The sequence below is a fragment of the Tyto alba genome, unplaced genomic scaffold (genome assembly GCF_018691265.1).
Source record: "Tyto alba isolate M040663 unplaced genomic scaffold, T.alba_DEE_v4.0 Super-Scaffold_14, whole genome shotgun sequence".
NCBI classification, from domain to species: Eukaryota; Metazoa; Chordata; class Aves; order Strigiformes; family Tytonidae; genus Tyto; species Tyto alba.
In genome coordinates this window covers 25,782,814-25,810,079 of record NW_024881276.1, presented here as the reverse complement: position 1 = coordinate 25,810,079, position 27,266 = coordinate 25,782,814, and the positions used below count along the sequence as shown (strand labels likewise).

Here is a 27,266-nt window from a genome sequence, read left to right as displayed (position 1 = left end):
ATTAAAGTATCTCAAATCTCGCTGTTCTTCTCACTGTTCAGAGGACTTTGAAAGAGAAGGGTACGGTGTGTGCCAGGCTAGGCCAAGTGTTTATTCACAGTAGCCCAGTTCTTGAGAGACTAAGTGGTCTGTGGTTGAACTTGCTATAAAGAGAGGCTGCTTAAGTACACCTTAATGAAATATGACAACTTTATTGGTCTCAAAAGAAGTAGTAAGAAAATGACTTTTGTTTAATGACAAGTTTCACTGTCAGCACCTTTAGGAAGCTTGCTGTGACAGCTGTGCTTCACTAAGAGGTACATTGCTTTGTAACCTCCATATACCGGCATGAGGGTGGCTTTACCATCTCTTCTTTTAATATAGTTTCATTAGGCAGTCAGTGAACCATCTTGAAATTCAAAAGGCTGAATTAGGAGAGTTGCACACAGAGGTACCTGCTTGGAGTCAGGACCAGTATCAAACAGCAGCAGGTTCCCTGCCCCCTCTGCAAGCACCTATCCTCCTTTGGTTATCACCCTCAGCCACTACCCTTTCCAATGCCAGAAGGCTGGGTTTTGTTTTTTAAGCAAGCATTGACTTTCATGGGGCTGGAGTCCCATAGGAGCACTTTGACTCATAAAATCAGATACTCAGGTAGCACTGGCATTTGTACCACTGCCATGAGGTACATGCAAAAAAAAGGCTTGAGCAGGAGCAGCTTTTCTGTCAAGGGAGAGGGGAGCAAAGCACAACACTGCTGCTTGCTGTGGCACACATGGTGGGAACTCACCAGCAAGGAGAGGCGAGGTACCCGTCTGGGCAGCAGCCCACCAGGGAAGATGCAAAAGCATTTGACATGGCTTCAAGGTGGGGAAGAAAACTAAACTCCCTGAACAGCTATAGTGTAAAGAGGAAAGCATTGCAGTTGTTCATCACCATGTTATACAAATAAAGGCAGGGTTATATGGGGTTTTGTTCTATAAATTCATTCTGTAAATAACACCTCCAGTTCATTCAAGCTCCTTAGCTTTTGTATGGAAGGTAAGGGGAATATAAAACAGGACAGTCTTACACAGCAACAGTTTGAGCTTCAACATCATTAAACACGTTACAGTTGTGTGCTGCTGCTGGCCAATCGGCTTTTCAGTTGTTTGAGCAACTAAAATAATGAACAGATATGGAACACAATCTTTTATTAATAACAGATCACATTTGAACTTTGAAAAGAGTAAAATTAAAAGGTGTATTAAAACATACCCACTCTAAGCAATCTATTTTCTTTAGTAGAAAAAAGCATACAACAGGTAGAAATACTATATACACAGTATATCAGTCTAGTCATCAGCCCCTCCAAACATTGTTTCACAAACTGGTATAATGGTGTCAGAATATACCATCCAGTTACAGTATGAATTTTAGCTTTTGACTTTTTTGTTTAAGACAAACCACTAAGCACCTAGTTCAGCTTACTGATCTTAGAACACATACAAGGTGGTACTGTATATGAAGATACCAGTGTTAAGCTTTTACATCTGCTTATGTATTGTTGGGATCCTGCCTTGTTCATATGTCTGCCTCATCAATTTTAAGTACATGGAAATGCATAAATCAAGGTCTCCATTAAAAAGAGTACCTTCTGATACTGAAACATGATTAATTATATCTTAAATAGCCCTTTCCTCATCTCTTGCCTTAATGTCAAGAAGATTTGTGTTGTGCGTATTTTAAGCTGGAGGCTTTCAGCCCAAAACACACATCACTGCAATAAAAAATAAAAAAGTCTGTGCCATCCTTTTTTTTTTTTTTTTTGAGGAAGATAGAAAAGCTTAGTTCTTAAGTTAGAAGTTGCATCCTTCTCTCACAACATCCTTGGGAGGGGAATGTCACTATACAGACAGGGCAGGCACAGGCAGAATGACTGATGCAGACCATGGCATGGCAGACTCCAGCTCTTCACCTTGCAGCTGGCCTTAGTCCATGTGCGCTCTCAGTTGCACACGCCAACACAAGTAGCTTCTGCTGGTTGCACCTCAGTCCATCAGCTGACGCTGCTGATGAGCAGGTCACTGCACAAGTGGAGAGGGCCCCTGTGAGTCAAGCTCCAACAGCCTTCTCCCACCAGGAAGAAAGGTAGCAAGTTCTGTACCTTTTGCTTAAGTGTCACTTAGTAACACCGTAACCGAGCTATTACTGCTGTGCTGAGCAAGCTGTAGCAGGGTCTGACGCGTGGGTCTTTGCATGTCAGTATGTGCCCCGTGCTTCAGAAGAACCTCAACTGTTTTTGCGTGCCCTCCTCGTGCAGCCAGATGAAGAGCTGTCAACCCTTCACTGTCAGAAACATTGATATTTTCTGAACTGACAAGTTCTTCTACTACTTCGGAGTGCCCGTTTTCTGCAGCAAGATGTAACGCTGTCCTGTTTAAAGGGCCTCTGGCCAGAACACTGGCCCTTTCATCTATCAGCAATTTTGTTGTTGCTAAGTGGCCGCTGCGAGATGCCAAGTGCAGAGCCGTATATCCTTCTGCTGTTGCTGCCTCAATGTCTACACCATGTTTAAGGAGCAGCCTCGATGTGCTCGTGTGGCCAGTTTCAGCAGCTATGTGGAGAGCAGTCTGCAAGAGCGCGTTCTGTATGTTGACATCCGACTCCAGGTCTATGAGGAGGCGAGCGACACGGTAGTGTCCTCGCTGAGCAGCCAAGTGTAGTGAGGTCCTTCCATCCATGGTCTGCACGTTCACGTTTGCGCCCCGCTGCTTGGCCAGAAGCTTTACGATGGGGAGATGACCTTGCCAGGCAGCATAGTGCAGCGGCACCCAGTCATCCTTTCCTCTGATGTTCACGTTAACGCCTCTTCTCAGCAGGATCCGCACAATATTCTCCTGGCCGTACTGACAGGCTATGTGGATGGGGGCTCTGCCTTCAAAATCTACCTCATTTAAGGATGCGTTCTTATCAAGCAGCATTTTGGTGCTGAAATCATCCCCGTTTTGGGCAGCAAAGTGAAGAGCAGTCCACTGATCCTCATCTTTGGCATTAACATTGATTTTCCTAGCCATAATCAGCTCCACAATACTTTTAACTTTCTTCTCAATGGCTATGTGAAGAGGAGTGGATCCTTTCTTGTTGGTGAGGTTAGGGTTAGCATTGTACAGGAGGAGCCATTTGACACATTCTTCCTGACCAGCTTCAACAGCCAAGTGCAAGAGACTGGAGTTCCCATCTAAAACAATATCAACATCTTGAGGCTGGAGGATCTTCATCAGCTTGCTGGTATCTCCAGATAAAATGGCCTCTGTTAGCTTCCTCTTCTGTATGTCTGTAGTACCAATATCTAGATGGATATATGGAAGAAATTTTTTACAGTGAGGGTGGTGAAGCACTGGTACAGGTTGCCCAGAGAGGTGGGAGGTGCCCCATCCCTGGAAATATTCAAGGCCAGGTTGGATAGGGCTCTGAGCAGCCTGATTTAGTTGAAGATGTCCCTGCTTATTGTGGGGGGGTTGGACAAGATGACCTTTAAAGTTCCCTTCCAACCCAAACTATTCTATGATTCCATGAAAAAGGCACCATCACAATTCTGACACCTATCAAACCTTACTTGCCCAGGGCTAACGTATCTGGTGGCTTCAGCAATGTCTTGACTGCAAACAAATCTGCTTCCTGCCCCCTGCAGTAGTTTCAGAACAACTTCAGGTCAGATTTGGAGCCCTACTTACTCTGTTTCTTGTGAAATGAAGAACAAAGGATGCTGTGATCGATCTCCCTGCACTGATCATTGCTTGCCTAACTGGAAAATAGATGCCTGTTTTTTGCAGCACTGGACTGAAAAGGGAGGTGTGTGTGCGCAACAGTGGGGGTCATTACTGCAATGTTCAGGAAGGCTACTAAGGTGGCTTGAGTCTTCTGTCAAAAAAAAAGGGTGCTCAGACTTGGAGTTAGTATAACTGAAAAAGCCACAAACTCTGCTGACCTGACCAGGCATTGGCTTTAGTCCCACTTTGAGCAAGACACTGGACTAGGTGACCTCCCTTCCAACCAACCTTGCCATGACTGATTCTGTAATTGCTTTGATGGGAATTCAGGTCACTTCTTTCCAAAAGAAAGTGAGATGTATTATTTCTCACTAGATCATGTTTGGGAACCACCTCTTTTTTTTTTTTTTTTTTATTTAAATAACTACCTCTAGTAAACAAATCTGTAGTGCTGACAGCAAGAGAAAGCAAGACTAACAGTGATTTCCAGAATCCTATTCTTTATATGACTACTCTCCAACCCATTTATTCCTATGCCCCAGTCCAAACAACTACAAAAAAAAACCAAAGAAAAACCTGACCATTACCTGAACTCTCCCTCTCAAAGGAAAGGGAAAGGGAGCCCCTGGATGAAAAAGCTGAATCTACAGATGAAACTCCTGAAAGTCGCTTGTCACTGGAGGCAAGTTTGGACTCGGAAGAGCTGCGGCTGAGATCCTCAGGGCCTTCCATAGTCTGTGAAATCCCCGAATCCAACTGGGACAACAACTCTGAGAGACTGTAATCCTTGACTGATGGTAGAGCAGGCTCCTGTTTCGGCTGGGATAATGCAGACATCCCCTTCAAGAGAAGCACACGAGCATTTTAGTAAAGGTCAGTAAAGAAAATCAAGCATGAGGCCCTATAGGAAGAAAGGTAAGCTTGTTAGTTTGCAGACAGTCTTTAAGCACTGTTCATATTAAACGCAAACCTACGAATAAGGTCACTGAAAATTTTCAGATGCAGGAGGGCAACTTTCATCAGTATTCACACAGCCACTAAAGCCACATGGCTCTTCTGCCTATTGCATTTTTTTTTTTAAGATTGGTCACACCCACATAGTCCCAGCCTTTATCTCCTAACTGTCCTGCTCTCCCTCAACAGCCTAAGATCCTCTTGCACTTAGTCCTGCGCTGACATTTTCCTGAGCAGGTCCATGCATCTATTGTCACTTTTGCATTCCAGTCCTTCACCAAGGCCCACTTCTATCAGGCAAGAAGGTGCTCAGAAGCAGCAAAGAGAAGGTTGCTTTGGAAGTTACAGGTTACGGAGGAACCTGTTGCTCATAAAACCTAGTGTGCTTGAACAAGAGGAGGGAAGAGAAAATACCTCAGGCTGATGCTCTGGGGAATTCTTGGTGTCCAGGTCCTGAGTTATCATCTCTCTTGTTTCATCTTCTGGTTTTTCACAAAGGGCTTCTGTTTCTGATGTGATTTCTTTGAAGAAAGCAAGAGAAGGTTTGGGGTTTTTTTCTCTTTCTTTTTTTTTTGTTGTTGTTGTTTTTTTAATAGGACACTTTTCTAAGATGCCCTGCTGCCTTTCTCTATCATTAGAGCTAAGCAGATTTGAGATACTGTAGGAGAAAGACTCCAATTTTGACTATTCCATCTAGCACCTCCTCAGTAGGTGCAAGTGTGTAGCTAGGCAAAGAGTGCACAGGGCTGAGTGAACAATTCATTTTCACATTCAGACCAGACTGACGTTTCACGGTGGCTACACCGCAGGAGTGTGAAATGGGAACCAGTCTACTGCTAACAGATTTAGATATATGTTTTTAAAAAGATGAGATCACTCTTCCCTTCAGTCCCCAGACCTTGTTTGGGCAGGAGGAGAGAGAAGAGGCAAATCTCTCCCATTAATGCTAAATGAAGCTACTTGGAGATAGTACTTGCTACATCCTTCCGTACATTGAACAGGGGATTGGGGCAAGTTCAAGCCTTTCACCAGAGTTGCCTTTTATGGGCAGAAAAAACATGGTATAAATTGTTCTGTTACAAGAAAACAATTCAAACAGTAAATTTCAAGAGCCGGAGCCTGCAACGCTTTGGTATGGTGAAAACCACAGCAACTCCAGCTTAGTATACGCTCCGATACACACAGTCTGAAATGAACATAATTTCTGGTTAAATGGATCAACTGGTTCAGTACAGGTCTTATTCCTGACGTGTATACATAACACTGTCATGGTCAGACTTGTCCCCAGATAATCCCTTCCTCCACAAATGAATAAGTGGCCTCTATCATTGTCTCTACCATACAATGTGCTCTATTTATTCCATCAGAGGTTCACAGCATTTACCCCAAGGATTAACAGAGTCTTGAGCAATAACGTGACTCACAGAAGAATAAATGGGCAGCCAAGTTACGAGGAAACCTTACCTTGAAATGTTGGCCGTTCACCAGGATCATCTTGCCAACATTTTTGCATCAGTTTGATCAAGTTATTACATGAATGAGGTCTGGATTTGGAAACAGCAGGTAGCTCTGGGCGGTGGCCTTTAACTACTTTTACCATAATATGTAAAATGTTGTTTTCCTCTGTAAAGCAAAGCACACAAATTAAGATCTCCCAGCAAAAGGAATGATTTCTCTTCTGTCTGAGAGCATTAACAGTGTATTAGGCTGAAACTTTGTTTTCATGCGTTTTTTCTAGCTTTAGAGTGCTTTCTTTTATTAACAGGGAAGAAGTTATTGGTCTTACTCTCCTACAATATATTCGTCAATGCAGTAACACCTACTTCTCATGTATCAGCTAACAATAATTGTCAGTAAGTCCCTGTGTTCTTTTTCAACCTATAAAAGATACAGAACCAAGGAAAAAAAATTCAAACCAGTTCTTTGCTACCACTCTTTGGATTTCCATATCTGCTGTAAGAAAACTGAACCACAGCTTTTATTTAGACCAAGTACCTGAGGTGACGGAAGGTAAGGGTAGAACACAAATCAAGCATTGCAGTAATGTGGCTCTTGACTCTGAAGTCAACCACTGAGCTAAATGGGATCTCTTACTTGGAGAAAAATTAATAGTAGCCTGGAACTTGTTCAAACATGTTTGCTATACATAGGCTAGTCATACAGGAAAAGTCATAAAGAATAAGTAGCTGCCTGTTGATCGGTACATTCACTGTGGGGTGGAACAAGGCTTATTCTTGCAGACAGTTGTTTGGGTTTTTTTAAAGAATAAATCTGTACTCACAATGTACAAATAAACTACAGAACCTCTCTACAGAGAAGCTGTTTCTGAAAATAGTGCAGTTGCCCGTCAGCTGGCTTTGCTCTGTGCTGTTCCTTCTTGGCCACAAACATGTCAGAAGTCTGCGCAGGCCACACACTGATCTGGATCTGTACAGCAAACTCCAGCAGAAGCAAAAAGGTGCAGACATTGACACAGGGGGCCCTAAAGGGTTCTACTTTCACGATGTAGGACAAAGGAGGACTTATGTTTGTGATGAGAATTTGAGAGCTTGAAAGTACCACACAAGACTGTAGGAATTGGGAGGACATCCATACAATCTGGGGCTGGTACAGCAGGAAGCATGCCTATCAACAGGAGGAAAAAAAAAAAAAAATTCCAGCACAAACCATAAAACATCAAACTTACCTGCAAAAGGCTTCTTCTGTGTAAGAACTCCCCAAACCACGATGGAAAAACTACAAATAAATGCAAAAAAAATTACCTTTTAGAAAAGCTTTAAAAACAAACAACAACTGTCAAAACCTCCCAAAAGCCAAACAACTCACAAAAGTATAATTTATTTCCATAAGTTCTCTCTCCTTGTCTTTCACTTCTGCATCTAATTCACTGATGAACACACACAGCAAGATGCAGCCAAGAACCATGATTTGAAAGTCTATTTTTTTCAGGGAGGAACCTGGGGCAGTGAACATAGGGACCTGCTGGAGGCTGCTGAGTTCTTGGTAACATTTACCAACTGCTCCACACCAAGACTGACAAAATCAGAGAGCAGCAAGCATTACTGTGGAATTTATTTAATACTTCTACCCTGCAAGATGGCTGTAAAGAAATACATTCCATTTAGACTATGACATATCATTTAATCTACAGCTATGATTCCCTTTTCCTAATAACCTTGCCATGAAAGAAGAACCAAAGGCCTAGTGATGAAATCCACTGAAGATAACTAAGAATTTTGTCACAGACTCGAAAAGTAGGTCAGGATGTACCTTTTGATGGGGAAATTAAAGGTGGGCAGAGTGCCTCCCATGCCACTTACTAATAAGTAAGTGTTATTTGGATAATGCTCAAGACCCAGGATCAGCTGCAGTTTTTTAAAAGGCCTCTACCCTATACTTTGCAAAAAGCAAAGCAAACATGACTCTTTGCAAGATGAGGCTCAAACTAGAGTTATGGGTTTCATGCTTAATAAGGTTTTATAATCAGAAAAAGAGGTCTCATTTTACAGCATTCCTTAAACTGCTTGTAAGTGTTTTCATAGTTAACTGACCTATACACATCATGTTTGGTGTCAAAACACCTGTTTTTCTCTTTGATGCGCTCTGGAGGAAGGTATGCAATTGTGCCACACAAGCCGTCCATGCTGATGTCATGGGAATGGGACAAGCCATTGCACTTTGCAAGTCCAAAGTCAGAAATCTGCAAAAAATAGAGGAGGAGGGGAAGAGAAGTGCATGCTACCATTAGACTTTGGAGGCGTTAACAAAAAATCTTCTGTAAAGAATGATAGATGTAACAGGATGACCCAACAAAATATAGTGAGCTGCCATTCAGAAATACTAAGCTAAGGAAACATCTCTGGAAGCATTACAGTATGGTAGGCTTTTGGGGTTTTTTTATGGTTAAACTAAAAAAGAAAAAGCAAGCTGTTTTTTGCAAGCAACAGCATGTTAGCCCATTACATAGCAAACACAACAAACAGTCAAGACAATTTACTGTAATTTAAAACTAGCCAAATTTAGCTAGTGCAAACTACTTTAATGTAATTATTGGTCCTGCCACCCCCTTTCCCTACATAACCTCATGTTACATTTATGCTATGTTTAAGTGTTCTGAGCACCTGTTTTCAGTCCATGAGCTCTCCAGTGAGCCCATGAGAACTGCTCTTTCAGATATTGCTGTTACGCTGACCATGCCAACAAGGTCTAAGCCCAACACCAGAGGCACCAAGAGTTAAGAAAACCCAAACCAAAGCACACACACACACATCAAAAACCCACACGGGGAATTCTTTTTGGCAACTAGGAGATACGGCAAGTCGGTGCAGTGACGCAGTGAACACAGCTGAAATGAACAAAACAAGTGACAACAAGTTTATAAAAAGGAAAACACACCTCCACTTTAATTTGAAGTGTCAAGCAAATATGCATTCATTTGTTCTCAAAGGCATACCAATCATCAAGCAAACAGATAGGCAAGGAATTTCCTTTGTCTTACTTATTTCCCACTGGTCAAAAATGCCTATTACGCTAAGTGGAAATTTCAAGAAAAGTCAAGTCTTTTTGGACCACTCAGCCCACTGATTTTTGTCTACACGTTAGACAAGATTTCCTTCCCCCTGCCCCCCTGACTTATACATTCTTTTTTATCTAATTAATACTAAATTGAAAAATAGGTTTTCCAATGACTCATTCCCCTTTTGATCTTCACGGCTTCTCCTTTGAGAAAGTTCTCCCCAAAACAACAAGCATAATTAAAAAAGCTTTTTTTTTTTTTTAAATAGACTCCAACTTTACGCTTTCAGAAGTTTCTGTCTGAAGATACCACAAAGCTAGTCGTAACATGCATCCATTACTGGAAAGGGAGAAAACGACTGCCAGCTTCAGCCTCCTGGAGAACAGGCAGGCTACACAGCCATTGGTCTTCAAATGCTAGGAATCTCCCTTTGCCATAAAACAAACAAAGCAACCCACGCAGCTTCAGGAGGAACTTCTCCCAGGGACAAAGAGCTCAACAGGCATTCTCAGGAGCTGCCAAAGTCCTGTACCCTAGCACGCAGGTACATCCCACCTGTTGTCCATCTGTATCTTAAATCTGTAGGATAATGTGGGAATGGCTTGCGAAGGAAAAAAAAAGGGGGGGAAAGAAAGCAAAGTCACCTGGAGGAATAGTTTCTCATGCTTGTAGGGCTACATTCTTAGAGGGGGATTGCTGGCCTCCTCAGCAAGCCAAGCACTGGTGTCCAGGAAAGCAGTAAGTAGTCAAGAAACCCAGGTTTGCAAGCCAGCTTACCCTGGAAAGAGCTGAATCGACCGCCCCAGGAAGTGCTGCATGAGTTTGGGGCACTTAGTGCTCCACAGGAGAACAAAAGCTCAACCCCAATATCACGCAAGCCCGTGGTGTCAGGTTAATAAATGAACAGACTGCTGCAAGTCTGAACAGATCTGACTTGGTGAAGCGCTGCTATTCTTTGATTAACGTGAAGCAGAGGCTTGTATACACCTCAAGAAACCCATATGGCATGCAGGCATAATTAAAGTAATACACCTTCCTCTTTGTCTAAACAATAGTGGGTTTCCTACTGTGTAAATTAAGAAATAAAGATGAAATACAGACAGCACAGCGACACTCCTGCGTTAAGAGCCACCAGCTAGGTCACGTGAACCTCAGGCTAGGAGCTAAGACAGGAGGCCAAGCACATTATATAGGAAAGGTCTCAGTCTCAGCCTACAAACCAGGAAACAGCTAAGGTACATAGTATACCCACCCCAGGCTAGCAAGAACTTTACCTTGTGAACCTGCCCCTACCTACTGCTGAAGGACTAGGTTTTATACCAATTAACAGGAAATTCACCTGTAGAGGAGAGCTTCCATCATATAAAATTCTGCAGACAGCACTGGAAATTGAATTGTTATCTTTCAGGCTGCAACAAAATAGTAAGATTCTGCAGACAGCTTTTCTGGCTTTTATTAGTTCCTTTAAGGTAAATTTTCCACACTGCATGGTGTATTTAGTCATGCAGTTTCTTTAAACATCAGTGGGAACTGTGCAGTGGGTGGAAGACACAGCCGTTTAACTTACCTATTTTGCCTTTAAATTGCTTGCCAGGTACCCAGTTCTGCAACAGAAGGCACCCATGCTGGTGAAGGTAGTGAAAGTGGAGCACTCCTCCCCACTTCTTCCACATCCCCGCTAGCCCTTGCAGCCCACCCCATGATCCGACAGAACCCGTCATCTCACTCTTCACATCAGTTAGTTCAGGTGGATCCCATCCTGCTTCAAAAGCATACCTAATATCAGCAGAGTTAAGAGGAGACATGGAGGCGACAGACTGTTTTATGCAAAACACGCGGTGAAGAGGTAGGAAGAAGAGAAAAAACATTGGCCAAAGCCCACGCAGACAGTGGGATTGTTCATGTTCAGACAGCTCGCTCTGTCTCTGCTCTTTAAAGGTCTGCATGAGAACAAACACGTGAGTAGTGACTGGGGAGGGGAGCTGAACATGTTCTCCTGCCCACTTCCCAGTAACACTTACTTTACTGAGAGATTCCAAGATATGAAGATCTATTTTTCCCCTATTTCCAGTGCCCCTCCCCCCCCCCCTTTTTTTTTTTTCAGTTTTGTTTGGTTTAAATCAAGCATACTGTGCACACAGGCCTTTCTTGTGGATATTTCCAATCTAGTTTGTAAAAAACAATCACAAAGTTTTAGATGCTTTGAGTTTGTCAAGTTATTTTTTGGAACTTCTGGGGTTTTTTTGAAAACTAGCAGATATGCTCACGTAACTACAATGGTTCCTAAAGTCAGCTATTCCCAAACACTGCAGGGATCTAGGTCCCAGGAACAAAATTAGTGCTCGGAAAGTGCTTTCACAGATGACTCCTGACAGACCATCCTGAAGTGTGCACTTAGCTTCTGATGCTGCATGTCATTTTTCATTTTTCTGCAAATAAGACTAAAGAACTCGCTGCAGTGGACTCGGGGACAGAGTTCACCAAAAGGTGAATTAATTCTTAATTGCTGCTGGCATACCCAGTGTGTGTCTCTGTCTATAGTCTCTGTGCACTTGGACATTGAGAATGCCATCACATTTGTCTACGGGGTTTTCAGTTGTTTGGCAGGGGGAAGGGTTGGCCTTGTTTGTTAGTCTTTCTGGGAGCAGGTGAAAAGGCTGGTTGTTTCAATTTTGTTCTTTAATGCCAGAAATTTTTAAGAGACTTACATGGGTCACAGACTTGGACTACTAAAAATTAGGAATAAAAATTTAATTCCAAGTGCAGACATAACCAGCATCTGCACTTCAAACCTACGCCTTTACTTCAGTGTTTGTGAACACACTTCAGTCAGCTACTAAAAAAAGTCTTTCTGAAACAGACTGTATTTCCATCCTTTTCCAACCTGCCCTGGAACCTTAACTCCTCAAAACTAGTTTCAGGTGTGATGTTTGTAATGCTCTCTTCAGAAGCGGCATAAACCAAACCCACAGTCAAATATCCATTTTAATCCATCATAAAACAGCATTACCGTAACAGGGGTGGTCTCATTCCCTCCCCTGTGCCACCACAATTAGATCAATTAGGGAATTGATCAAGGTGAAAACCAGCTTTGATGGTTGGGATTAAAGAGCCACGTAACAACAGCCCTACATGGAAACCTTGATCAGGAAGGGTGGGAAACAGGGAGAAGGGATATACAGAACAACAAAGCCTCTTCTCATTTCTAGTAACAGGAGAGAATTTGCAGCTGATTAAAAAAAAAAAAAAAAAAGGTGACTGCGTTAACTACATCAGCTAGTCTAATAAAGAGACAACTGCTCTTTACCAGCCTGGCCTCTGGGTATTACTTCGACCTACAGTTAACAACATACATTAAGAAGTTTTCTGATAAACAAATTTGTGTCTGACTAGGCTTCTTCTAACTCCACACTCAGAAATTTTGCAGCCCCTTATTCAGCTGAAGCAAGTAAAGGTGAAGATCACAGAGGCAACTTATCCATGTTCAGTAAGACCACCAGCACAGCACAACACAACATAAACTTCACTCTTCATGCTGGTTTATATTGGAACACTAGGGGGGAAAAATAAAAGCAACTTCAGTGAGTTTAAAGCAGTGTACAGCTAAAACCAGCTCATCCCACTTCAAGTTCTTTAAAAACAAAATCTGGGAGATGAAAAATAACTGGTGGGATTTGACTCTGTGTGTGTGTGTATACCCACACATATATACAAGCATACACGTGTGTATATATACATGACAAGAAGAAGAGCTGCAAAAAATGGGCTGGATAGTAAGAGAAACGAGAACTTTCAAATAATGCGTTTGCTCAAAAGTATGAAATTGCAGGTTGACTTAATTTTAATCTCCTGAACAAAAAGTAACACTCTTAACCATGAGATGCTGAAGATTAGAAACATGAGAAGCATCAACAGAGCATGCGGGCATGGTAGCTGGCAACACACTGGGGTATGAGATTACGGCATGGAGGCGGGGGGGCGTGTGTGTTCTCCCACCAAGGGCCCTGGAGACAGATCACACCAGGGCAGGGATCGAGCAAAGTCACAGCCCAAAAGGGCAGTGCTGGAATGTGGCATCGCCTCCCCAGCGCCCGCTCCCCCAGGCAATTGTCATGTCACTGGGAGCTCATGGGAGATATCCAGAATGCGTACCCGGAGCAGAACAAGCTGATACCATGTGGTCCAGTTAAGCGAAAAGTAGGTGTTTGCCCGTAAATACTGGAAGGCTGCATATATGAAACAGTGGAGAAAGGGGCAGGGGGGATCTTGTTGGTACAAACCGAAGTACCAGGTTGACATTAAGGTAAAATGAAAAGATGCAGGCTGATCCTTGCTAGGAAAGCCTGCCTGGGTATGGAATAATCCTCCCAAGGAAACCGCACTGCTTAAGGCAACTAAGATGGAGCAGGACATGGCAGGGAAGGGAGCTCCCGGCTGAGGCTTCTGTCAGTACTGAGCTCCACCACCACTCACAGGGGAGGAGGCGTGCATTGTGTGCATCCATCCTCCAAAAAACAGCAAAGCCTTACCTTGCGTTGCGCATATTATATAGGTATATTTTAAATCACCAAGGAATCCTCCAACACGTCTTTGAAAAAGTTAGTATCTGTCTCTATCCCTGATCAGTGCTCAGGCTAATCCCATGCTCTTAATTATCCTCCCAAGAACAACATTCAGCACACACTTATGTAATACACAGGAGACAGCTTTATGATATGGAGGCACCCACTTGATGATAAGTTCTGTACAACACTACTGCATTAGTCATCATCCTCACTTGGGGTTTTTACAGTATGCATTGTGCTTGTAAAAGAAGGAGGGTGTGTTTCCATTTAAGTAGCAATATGGCATAGAAACATTTCTAATGTGCTCCACTGGTAGACTGTCTGTTTCCTGGCTCAAGGGCAAACAGTTTACAAAAGTCCTCCCTACCTCCAAACTCTTCTTTTGCAGTCTGCAACATCTCTTCACTCACCTCAAGATTCTATTAGGGACAGGTCACCTACTAAATTAATGCTAACATTTAAAAAGTAAAAACACTTCAATCATCAGCTCCATTAGCCTTCCAGTGAGAAAATGCACATTAAATCAAGCTGCAGGGTCTGAAATTTAATTACAAGTTTCACATCACACAAAAAGAAGGTTTGGGGCCACATTTTTAAAGTGAAGGCGCCTCATAGAATATGTACATCTCTTATTTTGCATATAGGTTCCTATGTCTGCTTTGCTGCTTGGAGGGGGTTTCCAAGATGCCTGCAAATGTAAGAGACTGCTGGCTGGAAAAAGGTCTGGATTAGACCATTCTTTTCTGAACTTAATGGAAAGGATGCGAAGGCCTTCCTGTGCTTCATATGCAGAGCAAGTAGCAACAGTTCAGGGATGTCAGCAATGATCTCACAGAAACATTTTTTTTTTCTTTTTAAAAACACTTCACACGCTGTCCCCTTGTATTACATCACCACCCAGATATAAGCTATACAGCAGGCAGAATATCAGGCAGCATTTCAACCTCCTGAAACAATGAGAAAAATACAGCCTTCATATCTTGGCTCATGGATGAGTCAAGAATTAGGAATTTAACAAGTTATGCAAGCAAGCACAAACTATAGGTAAATAATTACTTAGCAGAGGCCTCTCAGCAGCAACATTTGAGAAAATACTTTCAACAGTTCAGATCCTGATGTTCTGGTCATAATACCATGGACCACCTATAGATGCCTCCTACCTCAGAAAGAAAATCCTTCTAAGAAGCAAACCGCTAATAGGCCTAGTAAAAAATCTGCGACTGTCCCAGGTGTGATTTCATTAGAGGCACACACCTCTTATGGCTCCAACCCCCATCACGACATCAGGAAATATGTTTGCATTTAATGAAAACTTAATTTTTAGAATGGTAGAGCAAGACCCAAGCCATTTGACCAGTTTGAGAGGGACAGGAAAACAAGGATTAGATGGATGATGGCACGGCTAAAAATCTATGACTACTTATACTGAGTTATATCATCCAGCCAGCATGATTAATCCTGAAATTCTAAGATTAAGAGTTTGGCTACTGATCCAGGGCGGGGGTGAGGAGAGTAGGAAATCAGGAAAAACATGTATTTTAGTCTCTTTTCTCCCAAAAAGGAAGGATCAGAAAACAAGCACAACCTCCTTAGTCCATCTGTCAAAACAGAACCTCCAACAGAGAAGGCCAAGAAGTTTGCTAGCTTATGCTGGAAACGGATAATAAAAAGAATTTCATACTGATACAGCCACAAAAATTCCCTTAATTGACCTCTGGTATGTATAAAAGTCAGGACAAAGATACTTCTTCACTGTATATGATCTGAGCAAATGAAAGAAGATGAGTTGCCTCTGGGAAGGCTTCTCTGGACTCCAGCTGTAGAGGAGATCTGGGTATTTAATGGAGTGTACAAAGCTAGGAGGACCTAGACAGAACAAGGTTACTACTGGGAGCTGTGGAAGTGGGATCGATGATTTATGGGTTCACACTGGTTTTTATTCCCTGTTCTCACCTCCCTCATGACCCTAATACGAGGAGATTTACAGCAGGACCCATTAGGTCTCAAACCCAGAGTTCACTACACTAGCACCCTCCTAAAATTTGAGGGTAGTTCTCACAAGCTCCATAATTCTACCTCTAATTTACACACCAAAACGGTGCATAAATCAGGTAGATGAGTTTGGGAATTGGAGGGGTTGGGTTGGTGGGCATTTTTCTAATTCAAAAGGAACGCTGCTGGTTTCTCTTCGGGCTTTGAGGACGGCAGGAGCCATGCAAGAATATCCAAAGGTGGGTCCCTGGCACAGAGTGCCCAACGCGTACCTTGACGTGGTAGTGGGCATCAAGCAGGATGTTTGCAGGCTTGAGGTCCAGGTGGAGCAGCGGAGGGGACATGCAGTGCAGGAAGTTCATCCCCACAGCTGTCTCGTGGATGATGCGGAAGCGCAATTCCCAGGGCAGAGGTTCAGAAGCCAGGAGCTTTTCCAGAGATCCCGTTTCCATGTATTCCATGACCAAGCCAACCGGCTCCTTACAGATGCCGTAAACAGGAAGGATGTAGCGAAACTTTGCCATTTCCATCTTCCTGGCTTCTTCCAACAACTCCATGCGCTCCCTGGGTGGAAGAGAACAGATGGTGAAGGATGGAGTAGCTGTTTCTCCCCCGGCTCCCCAGCATGCACAAAACATTTCTTAGGAAACTGAACACCACATTTCACAATCACCACTTGGCTGAACCATGCTACATCTCACCAGCCTATACTCCAGGCATATTTCCACATTTACTAACTTTGGTTTGTGCTTCTAATGGCAGGCAGCTCACAGCTGCTGAACCACAGGCGAGTTGTACGCTTCAACAGCGCAAGTATCCCCAGCGCAAAGCCCATCTCCCCACTTTGATGTTGAATGCTCTGCTGTTAAGAATGAGGACAATACATGTAGTGCCCAGATTTACCACCGCTGTAACTCCTTGGGCTGAAGTCATTAACTTTTTGGGAGTCATAAGACCGCGTGAATCGGGAGAGAGCACGGACAGCATTGTTTCAGCTGTCCAGCTGGTGCAGGCTGCCAGCGTGCAGCCCTGGGTCTTGGGAGAGGAATCCCCGGGACTCACCATTTAGGGGAGCAAGCTGCCTGCTGTAGCTAGGGGGGCACAGCAAAAGCCTCCTTGTCCTCAAAACTCAGATTTGGCAACTCCAATACTATGCTCACTCCGCTCCAGCGGATGCCAAAAGCTCCCAGGCTGCCATTTTTGGTGATGTAACAGGCCCAGCGTTGGCACCCGTAATGAGCATCCCTGGTTTGTTAACACACTTTAGCCTGACCCTGCAGAGCCCTAAGCATTGCTGGGTCCAAGCTGCAGCATCCCAGGTCAAGACCCTTAATTGCCATGCCCTCCTCCTGCACCTCACACACGGCTTTTGGGCTGAGGACCCGCCGGGCATCAAGTTGGAAAGAGGAAACAAGGGTCCTCTCCCCAGGCTGACTGCACCCACAAAGAGGACCCATTCGTGATGGGTGAAAGAATCTTCTGTCTGTCAAAAACTACATTATTAGTGATGATGGGCAGTAGCCAGAGCAGCTTTGGGCGATGGGTACTGATGCATCACTGTTGCTGCCACCCACCGATACACAACAGAGGACACAGGGAGGTCAGATAGGTAATATTTCCTGAACAGACTTGCTGTTATTACACGACAGCTCTTGTCCCCAAGGTGTGTACACTACTTAATGGAGAACAGTAACTGAAGTAGCGGGACAAAATTTTAACACAGACATCTGATAAACAGAGAGTCCTACTTTAAAAGAAAAAAAAACATTGCTTTGACAGCCCCCAACCCCATGCAGACATTTTGAGATGACCAGCTCTCCTGGAAGATGTCAGGCTTTAAATACAAAGCTCAGTGAGCACATTCACAGCATCTGCAACAACTGATCAGAAGAAAGCTGATCATACCCTCTGCGAGACAGAAAGCTGTCGCCTGTCCCCTCCGCCTGTCCCTGAGAGCTGGAAAACACCTGGGGACCGATCCTGACCCAGTCACAGTTTGTGCCCTCAGCCAGGTGGCAGCTAGTTACCACCGTGAGATCCTCTGCCATGGCAGAGCTACCCAGTGAAGTCCCCCATTCCCTTGTGTCCCCCCTCCCAACACCTGGATGACCCAGGGGGCAACATGCACCACCCGTGCTGAAACGCAGCCTGCAAGGGACCCTCAGTGCTCCCACGTGGGAGCGATTTCAGGAGCCGTCATTTAGCCCTTACACTCCACATTAGGACACTCCTGTGACCCCGTCCTCTTCCCCTCCACTTCATCTCCTGCGGGAAGTGCAGAGCTGATGTTTGCCCAGACAAGGTTGGAAAAGCAGTCTGCTGCCTGTTCCTCACCAGCTGCAGCTGTCTGCAATAACCCGATGCAGTTAACATTTCACTCTAGGGGTGAGTCTAGCCTAGCAAGAAGAGGCAGACCTATCTCAGGGGCAAGATCAAGCTGAAAAATAGTTTGAGGGACATACACACTGGGAGAAAAAAGAAAAAAAAAAAAATAGAGAGAAAAGATTTCCCTTATATTAACCATGTTGGCTCCTGCTGCTCCCTACAGCAACTTTCTTGTGAAATAATTGCCTTTGTAGACAAGTACCCAGTTTGCTCTTTGGCACGCTGGAAGGGAGCGCCTATGAATAACACAACCAACTCCTTGCCCCCAAGCCACATGCATAGCCAGCATAATTCACCAGGCTTGGCGGGCTGAGCTCTGGAGTCAGGGATGTAAAATACCTGTCTGAGCCCTCCAAGGCAAGGCAAGAAACCAGCAACAGCTAAAGCCTAACAACAACCACTAGACTCCTGGGGATGGGGTTCCCGGCCTAATGACAGCCTCAGAGGGCATCAACAAAATCACAGAGATTGGCTGCTTGAAACGGGGCATTTTTCCCTACCAAGAGAGAATTTCCAGTTTCAGCAAAACAAAACAAAGCTCCCTTTCTGCTTGGACCAGGCCCAGTTATTTGAGTGAATTAACTGACCAATTAACACACAAGTGCCCTTTATCTAATTTGCTTGTTTAAATAAAGCCCCCATACAACAATCGACACCTTTTGCATCTTCCCATACCCAGAGTATTCGAAACTGAATCAGCCAGAGATGTGGTATGCCAGGGACACATGTCAGTTTTCAAATACAGGCCGCCCCTGCCACCTTTAGAAAACAGAAAAAGAAAAAAGACAGATGAAGTAGAGAGCCAAAATACCACTCCGTCATTAGCCAAGTGCTGGAGTGCACTTGCATGAATCCTATTAACACAAACAGCTGTTTAAACCAAGATCTCCTCCATCAGGCAAAGATGAAAGGCCTTTCCCTCCCCTCAGTGCAAGGTGCTGCAGGCACTCAGCAAAGCCTTAGGTGTTCTCAATGTGCCCTCACCTCAATACACAAGCACTAGTGTTGCAACAAAGGATGCTGTAAGTGTCCTTCAAGTTCACGTTTAACATCAAAGTATGGGGTTGAGGGGCGGCGGTTATGCTGCTCAGTTACTCCTGGTGCTTAGAAATTATTCTGCACTATCACCAAGAAACACTCCCCTCCAAAGGAGCAGAAAAGTTCTTCATGAGGTTTGTCAGTCAAGAGGCATGGGACTAGCCTCTGTTATAACATTTAACACCTACATGATTAGAGTCATAATTATCTTCTCTAAACACCTTGGCTCCATTCCCCTCCCCCTCCAGTACTATATCCTAACATTACGGTAATAAAAATTAAAAAAAAAAAAAAAAAAAAGAAAAAGCTTGCATACAGGACAGCTGAGCTCATGTAAATCATGGGGTGCGTACACTTTCCCCTATAATAGTATTAGAAGACAGGGGCACATGCATCAAGAGACCTAGCACTGGGTTCGGTGCCAAATAGCATGTCTGTCAGAGAAGTAGTCAATGACAGAACAGCCATTTTCAACACAATCAGAAACATCTACATACATGAGGGACCTCTGACATCCTCGAAACAGCTCTCTGCTTCTGCTCAATTTCAGACCCTGAACTGATAGGGCTCCATTCTTTGGATTCTCCTGGAGAGACAAGGGACTTACTCCTGCCCACTGCCTCGCTCCCCAGGGACCAGGGCCCAACCCTTGAACCACAAACCCTGCCACAAGAACAGCAAGAATTACAGCTACATCCGCATTTGCATGTATCCAATCTTTATGCCCTAAAGATAACACTGTGTTATAAAAATGCAACTTTAATCTCACCAGGCAGTCCTTGCAGTTTTATACTCCCCCACCACTATCATCACATTTCCCTAATGGAGTCTGAGACTGAGCAGTTAAAGTTGCTCAAGAGAAAACTCAGAAAGCCCTGAAAACGTGTCACGGGGCTATTTGTGTGAACCACCCCCAGATGCAGAGCAGCCAGGCTTCTGCCAGCCCAGGGGAGATCCAGCCCTGCACAGCCACACTGCTCTCCAGCAGGGAACCCAAGTTACCTCTTTAGAAACTGCTGGTGGTGAAGACGGGATCCACAAAATTACAACACTCCTGATTTTTTTCAGGGACTCTTTTCATCTGCGTCATGGCAGATGTTTAAGAGCATATAGTGACCTTGGCCCTGCAAGGTACATCTTTAATGATCTTCACACTGCTGATCCTCAGAGAAGAATGGGAGTAAGAGGAAAAAAAAGAAAAAACACTACATGATGAGGGCAGAATATGTTTGGGTGAAAAAAAAAAAAGACAGGAATGAAAATTCCTTCTTTCAGGTTAACACAGATATCAGCCCTGCTAACATATCTCTGTTGCATAGGCCTGGTACAAGGGGATTACATGTTAACTTGGACAGCTAGGCTCACCCCTACTCTTTAAGGAGCACAAGGTGAGCATTAAGTTCTACCTACACATGCAGAGACCACCAGAACAGACATTCATTCACCTTCCTCACCTAAATAAATGTCGCATCTGGTAACATCAAGGCATTTCTAAAGCCTCCTAAATTTCTAAGTTCTATTCCATTCCTAAATCCAGGTCCTGCAGAGGGAGGTACATGTAGGGCTTTGCTCTTTTTTTTCCTTCCCCCAATAGAGAAGGCAGACATTTCCACCTCCACACCCTGTAGTCACTCCCACAGCTAACACCTGCAGCGAAGAGCCCTCTCTGGGAACTGTCACATCCTTCATACTCTTGATAGTCCGCACGTTTACGTTCAGCTGTAAGAAATCCATAAAAGCTCCCAGGTTGTCCTCTCTGAGTTTGGCACCCTTTTTCCCCAGGCCGTGCTTTCCATTCTGGCCAATGCAGGGAAAGAGAAGAGCCTTTGTGCTCCCCACTGCAAGTCCTGCGGGGGCGGGGGGAGAGGCTCCTCCGGCTTTCTGTGTCACACACTTTTCTTCAGGCTTATACTGAACCTCCCCATCTTGAGTCGCATGTGGGAAATGTGATCTCAGGAGACAGAAAGTGGGAGCATGTAAGGTGTTAGGAATGGAATTTGGCTCAATCGCCTGAGAGGGCTTGGGCTTAAAGGTAAAAGCCACTTCTGGCTGTACATTTGTTTTTTCTTCTACTTGAGGCCACTTGGCTCCATGGTGTGATAATTGCCAAGGGAATTACTCCAAATATCTTACTGTCTGCAGAAACAGTAAGAGAGACTACAGAGTATTACCAGCACCAAGCCATTACAAACATGGTTTTAATGTGGTACCAAATAAATAAAAAAGAAAAAGCCTTGGTGTTCTTCAGTTAATGTTTCTGATACCACTGGTAATTCTTCTAACTCTACTGCTTCACAGGGTTCCAAGAAATGGCTAGTCAAGTTAATCTCCTGGATTAACAATCTAATTACACAGGCTTGTTTCAACCTGCAAACTAAAGAGGTAGTGCTTTATTTTGTCTGTGCCCCCCACCGCACCCTGCCATCTGAATAGCACAAGTTTCTTAGAAAAGTTTTGAGTGAAAAGACTCTTTGGGGAGCAGCATTACCAACTACTGAAAGGGGTTTAGGCAGAGCACCCTAAGGACCAAAGGAGAAACATATACAAACTCAGCTTTGCTTTATTTTGCAGAAGCAGCTGTTTCAGAGGCCAGGGACCATCCAGTTTCTAACTAGTGCTCCCTTCAAGCATCTGAAGCACAAATTCTGCAGTAAAACAAATAAATTAGTGTTTCAGGGATCAGTTTGTTAAAATTAACCAGGAGCTGCAGGAGCCCCATGCCCTCAAAGTTCCCAAATTCTCGAGGCATTTTTGTACACTACATGGCATGTTTGTGTGGTCTCTCCAGTATCTGCACACCTCAGTCACCAAGACACTGGTGGTTCTCTATTGCACACTGAATATATTAATATATAGATTCGGTAGCAACTCTCAAAATTAATCGCTCATGTTGAAACAGGTGACATCATCCTTTGTCTCAGACTGAAAATTAACTTTCCATTAAATTTCTAGGTGTGTTCTGCAACTGAAAAGTTTAACAAATGTCCTAGATTATTTTTAGGGGGTGTTTTAATTTTAACTGCAAAATTAGTCAGCTACAGTACTATTTTGATTAGGCCTCAATAAGCATCAAGGCTGAAATCTACGTTAAAGTTTTAAGGGTAGGAGGGCTTGCAGGTTAACCCAATAAAACACCCTCCGCAACTCTTAAGTCTTTTCCGTTTTGTTCACAGACAGCACCGTTACCTTACGCATATATTAAACTCTCCCTTTTCCTCTTTTAGAAAAGGGATGTTTTATCTCATTTACTATACTATATAAGCCATGACTACAGCAAAGTCAGCAATTCAGACAATGGGCAATCTGCCCCTCTACCCTAATAATCTCGTAGAAGTCGGGGTTACAAGTGTTTTCAGTGTTGGGCCAACTTATCTCCCTCCTCCTGCAGAAACCACAACAAGGGAAACCTTCTGTGACCGAACCAACCCACATCTCAAAAAAAATGAACTACAGATTCAGCTCGTGAGTTGGCAGAGATCCGAGAGATCAAGGTGGAGCTGGAAAAGCTCCATGAACACGACTCAGCCATATTCACCTCCCTCTACTCGGACGCCGACCTGCTAGGAAATCACTCCTGTCCCTAAAAACAGAAGGATGTTTCTGAAGATGCACCTGACAGCCTTCCTCTCCTAGGAGAGAAGAGCTGCACTCAATAGGCCCGGTCACACCCAGGCTGTGTGCGGGCAGACGATTGTCCTCCACCATGGGCCACAACTAGTTACAGCGGGCAAGGGACCCGGAGGGGGTTCTCGCCACGTGCTGTCTTTACCCGATATACAATACGGCTCCGCACTGGACTACCCAGCGAGGACTCATCTTGAGCAAACGCAGGGAGAAGCGCCGGCCACGAACCGAAGCTGGAGAACCTATTTCCCAGAACATCTCCTTTCAGCACCCACTCCCGAAAGACAGCGGGCCCACGGCTGCGGCACCCACGCCAAGCCCACGGCTCGCCCCACTGCTAGCCACCACCAGCTACCACACAGCAGTCACAACTCGCGCATCTGCGAACGCAAGCCAAAGGGCGAGCAAAAAAAAAAGAGCAAAATGCAAGCCCAAAGCCATCTTTTCTCACGGCCAGGAGCTCGCTGGTACAAGACACAGCGGGCCTGAGAAGTCCCCGGAGCCCCTTCGGCATTTTCGTTCCTCCTGCGCTTCCCGTTCAGGGCTGCCTCCCGTGACCTTTGGAGCCACAGCGGGCGTAATGCTTTAGCACAAGCCAATACATGCACGACCAGGGCAGGGCAAAATGTTTTCCGAATGGCTCCAAGGGAACAGGCAAGACCTACAGTGCAGCCATGCGGCGGCTCTTTCCAAGCGGCCAAGCAGCATAGCTTATTCTTTGAGGGAGGCCGGCCCCATTAGGTACGATATAAATAAAGGTGTTGGTCCGTGCTTCGCTTAAGTGTGACAAAGGCCACGTTTGACTAGGGAATATTTAATTGCGCAGCCCTCGTCGCGGTGTTTAGTCAGACCTTCGTACCCGTTGTTGCTGTTGGTAAACAGGGCAGCGAGATGGGCTGCAGCTACGGCCCTCCCGCCACCTCAGCGGGGCTGGGCAGGTTTGGTTTGGTCTTTGCCAAGTACCCTCCTAAGATGTGTAACTCTGGGCTACGTTGCTCGGTTTGTTTCTCAAAAGTAAGGTGTTGTACGGTCAGGACGAGAAGTGTTACCATCTGGTGTGGCCCTGGAAGTTTGAAGCGCTGTTAAGCGTGACTACTGACATTTGCGTGCCTCGTGTAGGCTGAGCCGAGAAGAAAACGAGGGGGGGAAAAAAAAAAAAAAAAAAAAAAAAAAAAAAAGAAAACGAACACAAAACCAAAAACTCAACAACAAAAAAAGAATGGGGGAGGGGGGGGAAAAAAAGTATCTCCTAAACTCCCGGGAGGCGGGTAGGGCTGGGGAAGAGGGGAGCCCTCAGCCGCGGAGTGACTGAGGGCTCCAGGGCGACCTGGAGGGGGTCGGTCCTGCGGGAAGAGCAGCTTCCCCCCTCCCCGCTCTCCCCCCTCCCCCAGCCCCCCGTCGCCCCTTACTTCTCATCCACATGGAGGCTGGGCGAACACTTGATGGCGAGCCAGGTCTTCCAGTGGAGATGGCGCACCTTATACACCTGCCCGAACCCCCCCGAGCCGATCTTCTCCCAGCTGCCGAACTCGTTCTCCTCGAAGGTTTTCAGCAGCCCCATGGCCCACGGGGAACCGCTCTCCCGTGCCATGCTGCTGCTGCTGCTGCTGCTGCTGCTGCTGCTGCTGCTGCTGCTGCTGCTGCCGCTGCCGCCGCCGCCGCCGCCGCCTCTCCCCGCCCGGCACCGCGGTGCCCAGGGCCGCCGCCGCCCGCCCAGGTGAGTCAGGTATGGGGGGGGGGGGTGGCGGCGTCACTTCCTGGGCCGGGCCCGCCCCGCGGGGAGCCGAGCGCTGCCAAGTCGGGGAGGCTCCCGGGGGGAGTGTGGCGGCACAGCCCGGCCCTGCCGCCGGTACCCACGGCCCCGCTCCCCGCCGCAGCGCCCTCGCTCGGCCCCCGCGGGGGCGGACAGGGTGTCCCCGAGGGCCCGGGCAACGCTTGGGGCCGGGCCTATTGCTTCTCTCGGTACCTACAAAAGGGCGGTTCCCCCCCGCCACCGCCGCCCCCCTCTTCCCTGCCGGGTGCTCTGCGAGCTCCCCCCCCCCGCCGTGTCAGAGCCCGGCATCGGGGTGCGACACGCGTGTCCGAAGCTCCTGGGGCAGGAGGGGAGCGCTGCCCGCGCAGTGACAATTAAGCTATGGAATCATGGAGGGTGGGGGGAGAGGCATGGGCAGCTGCGCCCCATCCTCTTCTCCCGCCGCGGGGCCCGCTCCGGGAAGCGCAGAGGAGGGTGAACCCCCTCATCGGGGTGGCAGCGGCTGGCATCGGCCCAGGCGAGGTGTCTTGGGCTCTGGGAAGCTGTTCCGCCCAGAGCCGACACATCCCTGGTTTTCAGTTGCCCCCGGGAGTAGGAGCCTGGGTGATCCCGGCAGCAGGTTTTGATGCCCGAGTCCTTTCATGGCTCTAATTGCAGGTACCCCGGGACTCGGCCCAAACAAAGGGCCTTTCTCTGTTACCCAGATGCTGCAGTGGGAGGGAAGGGCTCTGCAACCTTTGATAGGTAACGCGATGGTGAGGCGGCTATTCTGATCTGCATCGTGACTTTCCTGCCTATCACGTGTCTAAAGGTTAACGAGGCTCGTGTTTGTTTGTTATGCTGAATATCGGACTCAGGTTGATTGTTCTGGGCACTTAGCGTATGTTCGTTTAATCTGGCAGGTTATGCAATAGATAGAGGACAATGTATTTTAAAGCTAGGATAACAGCAGTAGTCAGCCTTGTCTTTGCGAAGCTTCACTTAAAAAGAATCGGAAGAGACATTTAATTACTTTCAAAAGACGTGGGACACCAAGTCTCTTCTCAGGGCTTTATTCCACGTGGACTTGTTCCTACTTAATTTACTCTGGGTTAAACTAAACAATGGCTTACTCTGAATGAGAACATCTGTGTATAAATAAATCAGGAGTAAGAAATAGCTGTGTGTAGAGGCAAGCCCTTAGCTCACCTGTGTGACCCATCACCACACCTCTATCTGACCCCCTCCTGGCTATCATCCTAACTTGTGCCTTGCTTTGATTTGGGACTTCAGCTGCAACTGGATCATCCTGGAGAGACTGCCATGCTCTCAAGGTGCTCTGCTTAAGCTGAAGGGATTTGGAGAACCAGGCCTTGGCCACTGTATCTTCTGGAGGTGAGCACGACTTTGTTCCAAATAGCACACCAGATATTTTATTCTACCAATGATCCATTGTCATTCAAACTCCTGTTTCATCAGGAAGATGGTGAAAGTTGTAAAACTGAGTTAGACAAAACCCAACTTGCACTTAAGTGGCAGTTGACCTTAAGCAAAAAGTAGATTATTATTGTCTACCTGCACTGTGAGTTGAGAATTAATTCAACAAGCACCAGCAACAAAGGAGTGAAAGCTCATGACAGAACATGGAAAGAGCCCATCTAAGAGAATTTAAATTACTTAAGTGCTTTCAAAAGGGCTTGGCCTAAATAAAATTCATATTTAAGGTGCTTAGAGAACTGGCTGCCCTGGCTCTGAGCTTTTAGTTGAAGTGTAGGAAGACTGGAAAAGGGCACCAGAAGAGCTTGGGTTCAAGAGGCAGAAAAAAGAGGTGGCAATGGAATTCCAGAGCAGCTAGGTCCCAGGTCCCTGACCATAAATGAATAAATAAATAAATAAATAAATAAATTTTAAAAAATGTGCTAATAGCTAGCCACGCTGACAAATGACAGTCAATAGCAGGTTTATTGAGAACAAATCATGTGAAACCAACCTAACCTTATCTTTTTTGTGGCAAGGTAACCAGTCTTGTATAAATCCTTCTTTCCCGTGTACATACATTAGCAGGAGCATCGCAAAGAAACTCTCTGCTTACTCTGTTTCACCGTCTTGAAGGATTTCTCAGTGCTTTAGCCTTTGCTTTTTAGAATGAAATCCTTCCAAAGATTTGCTTGGCGTGTATGAAGGCAACCAACCTGAAGCTTTAACAGGTCATAGGACACCTCTGTCCCCTAGGTTAGAGCTAAAATATTTTGCTTCTGTGTTCTGTGAACAGAGCAGATGGCAACTATGTAATAGCTTTAAAGGTGATACAAAAAAGCACTAATTTGCAACATTCCAAAAAGATAAAACAAAAATCTGTCTGCTCGTCCACTCTGCAAACACTTAAGGTATGCTTAGGTTTTTATACACAAAGAGTGCAATACTGCAGTTGGCTTAAGCCAACCTAAAGCTGTGTTGTCTCTGAAGGAGGCTGCCATCCCCTTTTAGTGCCAGTGCTAGCATTCACACGGTTGTAATAACATTCATGTGGTTGAACAGTAAATGAATTAGCTCAATGATCTCACTTAAAAAAACTCCCGTGGTTAGTTTTCAGACAGATCAGAAAGCTGGACTGACTTACCCGATGCTCGCTAATGTCAACAGAAGGGGAGGCAAGTAGGCTGGAAGGAAACTACCTCTGAAGAAGGTGATGAAAGGGGCATAGTTACATATCGTAGCAGATGCTGGAG

General features: G+C 45.4%; 1 protein-coding gene across 2 annotated transcripts; it reads right to left on the bottom strand.

Moving 5' to 3' along the window:
- Nucleotides 1-175: 175 nt before the first annotated feature.
- Nucleotides 176-24,489, bottom strand: RIPK4 (receptor interacting serine/threonine kinase 4). 2 transcript variants are annotated; one of them, XM_042788966.1, is made up of 9 exons: nt 24,462-24,489; nt 24,215-24,425; nt 16,031-16,322; nt 8,237-8,385; nt 7,372-7,421; nt 6,150-6,308; nt 5,100-5,206; nt 4,319-4,571; nt 176-3,310 (listed from the first exon to the last, which is right to left on the bottom strand). In XM_042788966.1, exons 2-9 carry the CDS (start codon nt 24,394-24,396, stop codon nt 2,133-2,135), a joined length of 2,370 nt encoding a protein of 789 aa, XP_042644900.1. In that variant the 5' UTR covers nt 24,397-24,425; nt 24,462-24,489; the 3' UTR covers nt 176-2,132. The 2 variants fall into 2 exon arrangements, with proteins under 2 accessions (XP_042644900.1, XP_032867280.2); XM_033011389.2 differs by lacking the exon at nt 24,462-24,489 and having other exon boundaries at nt 24,215-24,455.
- Nucleotides 24,490-27,266: the final 2,777 nt, after the last annotated feature.

Bases quoted from the DNA above. Each gene is read 5' to 3' on its own strand.
- RIPK4 (XM_042788966.1), bottom strand. From the start codon at position 24,396: ATGGCACGGGAGAGCGGTTCCCCGTGGGCCATGGGGCTGCTGAAAACC. The intron at 7,422-8,236 runs GTCAGTTAACTA...ATTTATTTGTAG, and splicing joins ACCAAACATGATGTGTATAG to TTTTTCCATCGTGGTTTGGG. The intron at 5,207-6,149 runs GTAAGGTTTCCT...CTTTCTTCAAAG, and splicing joins TGAACGGCCAACATTTCAAG to AAATCACATCAGAAACAGAA.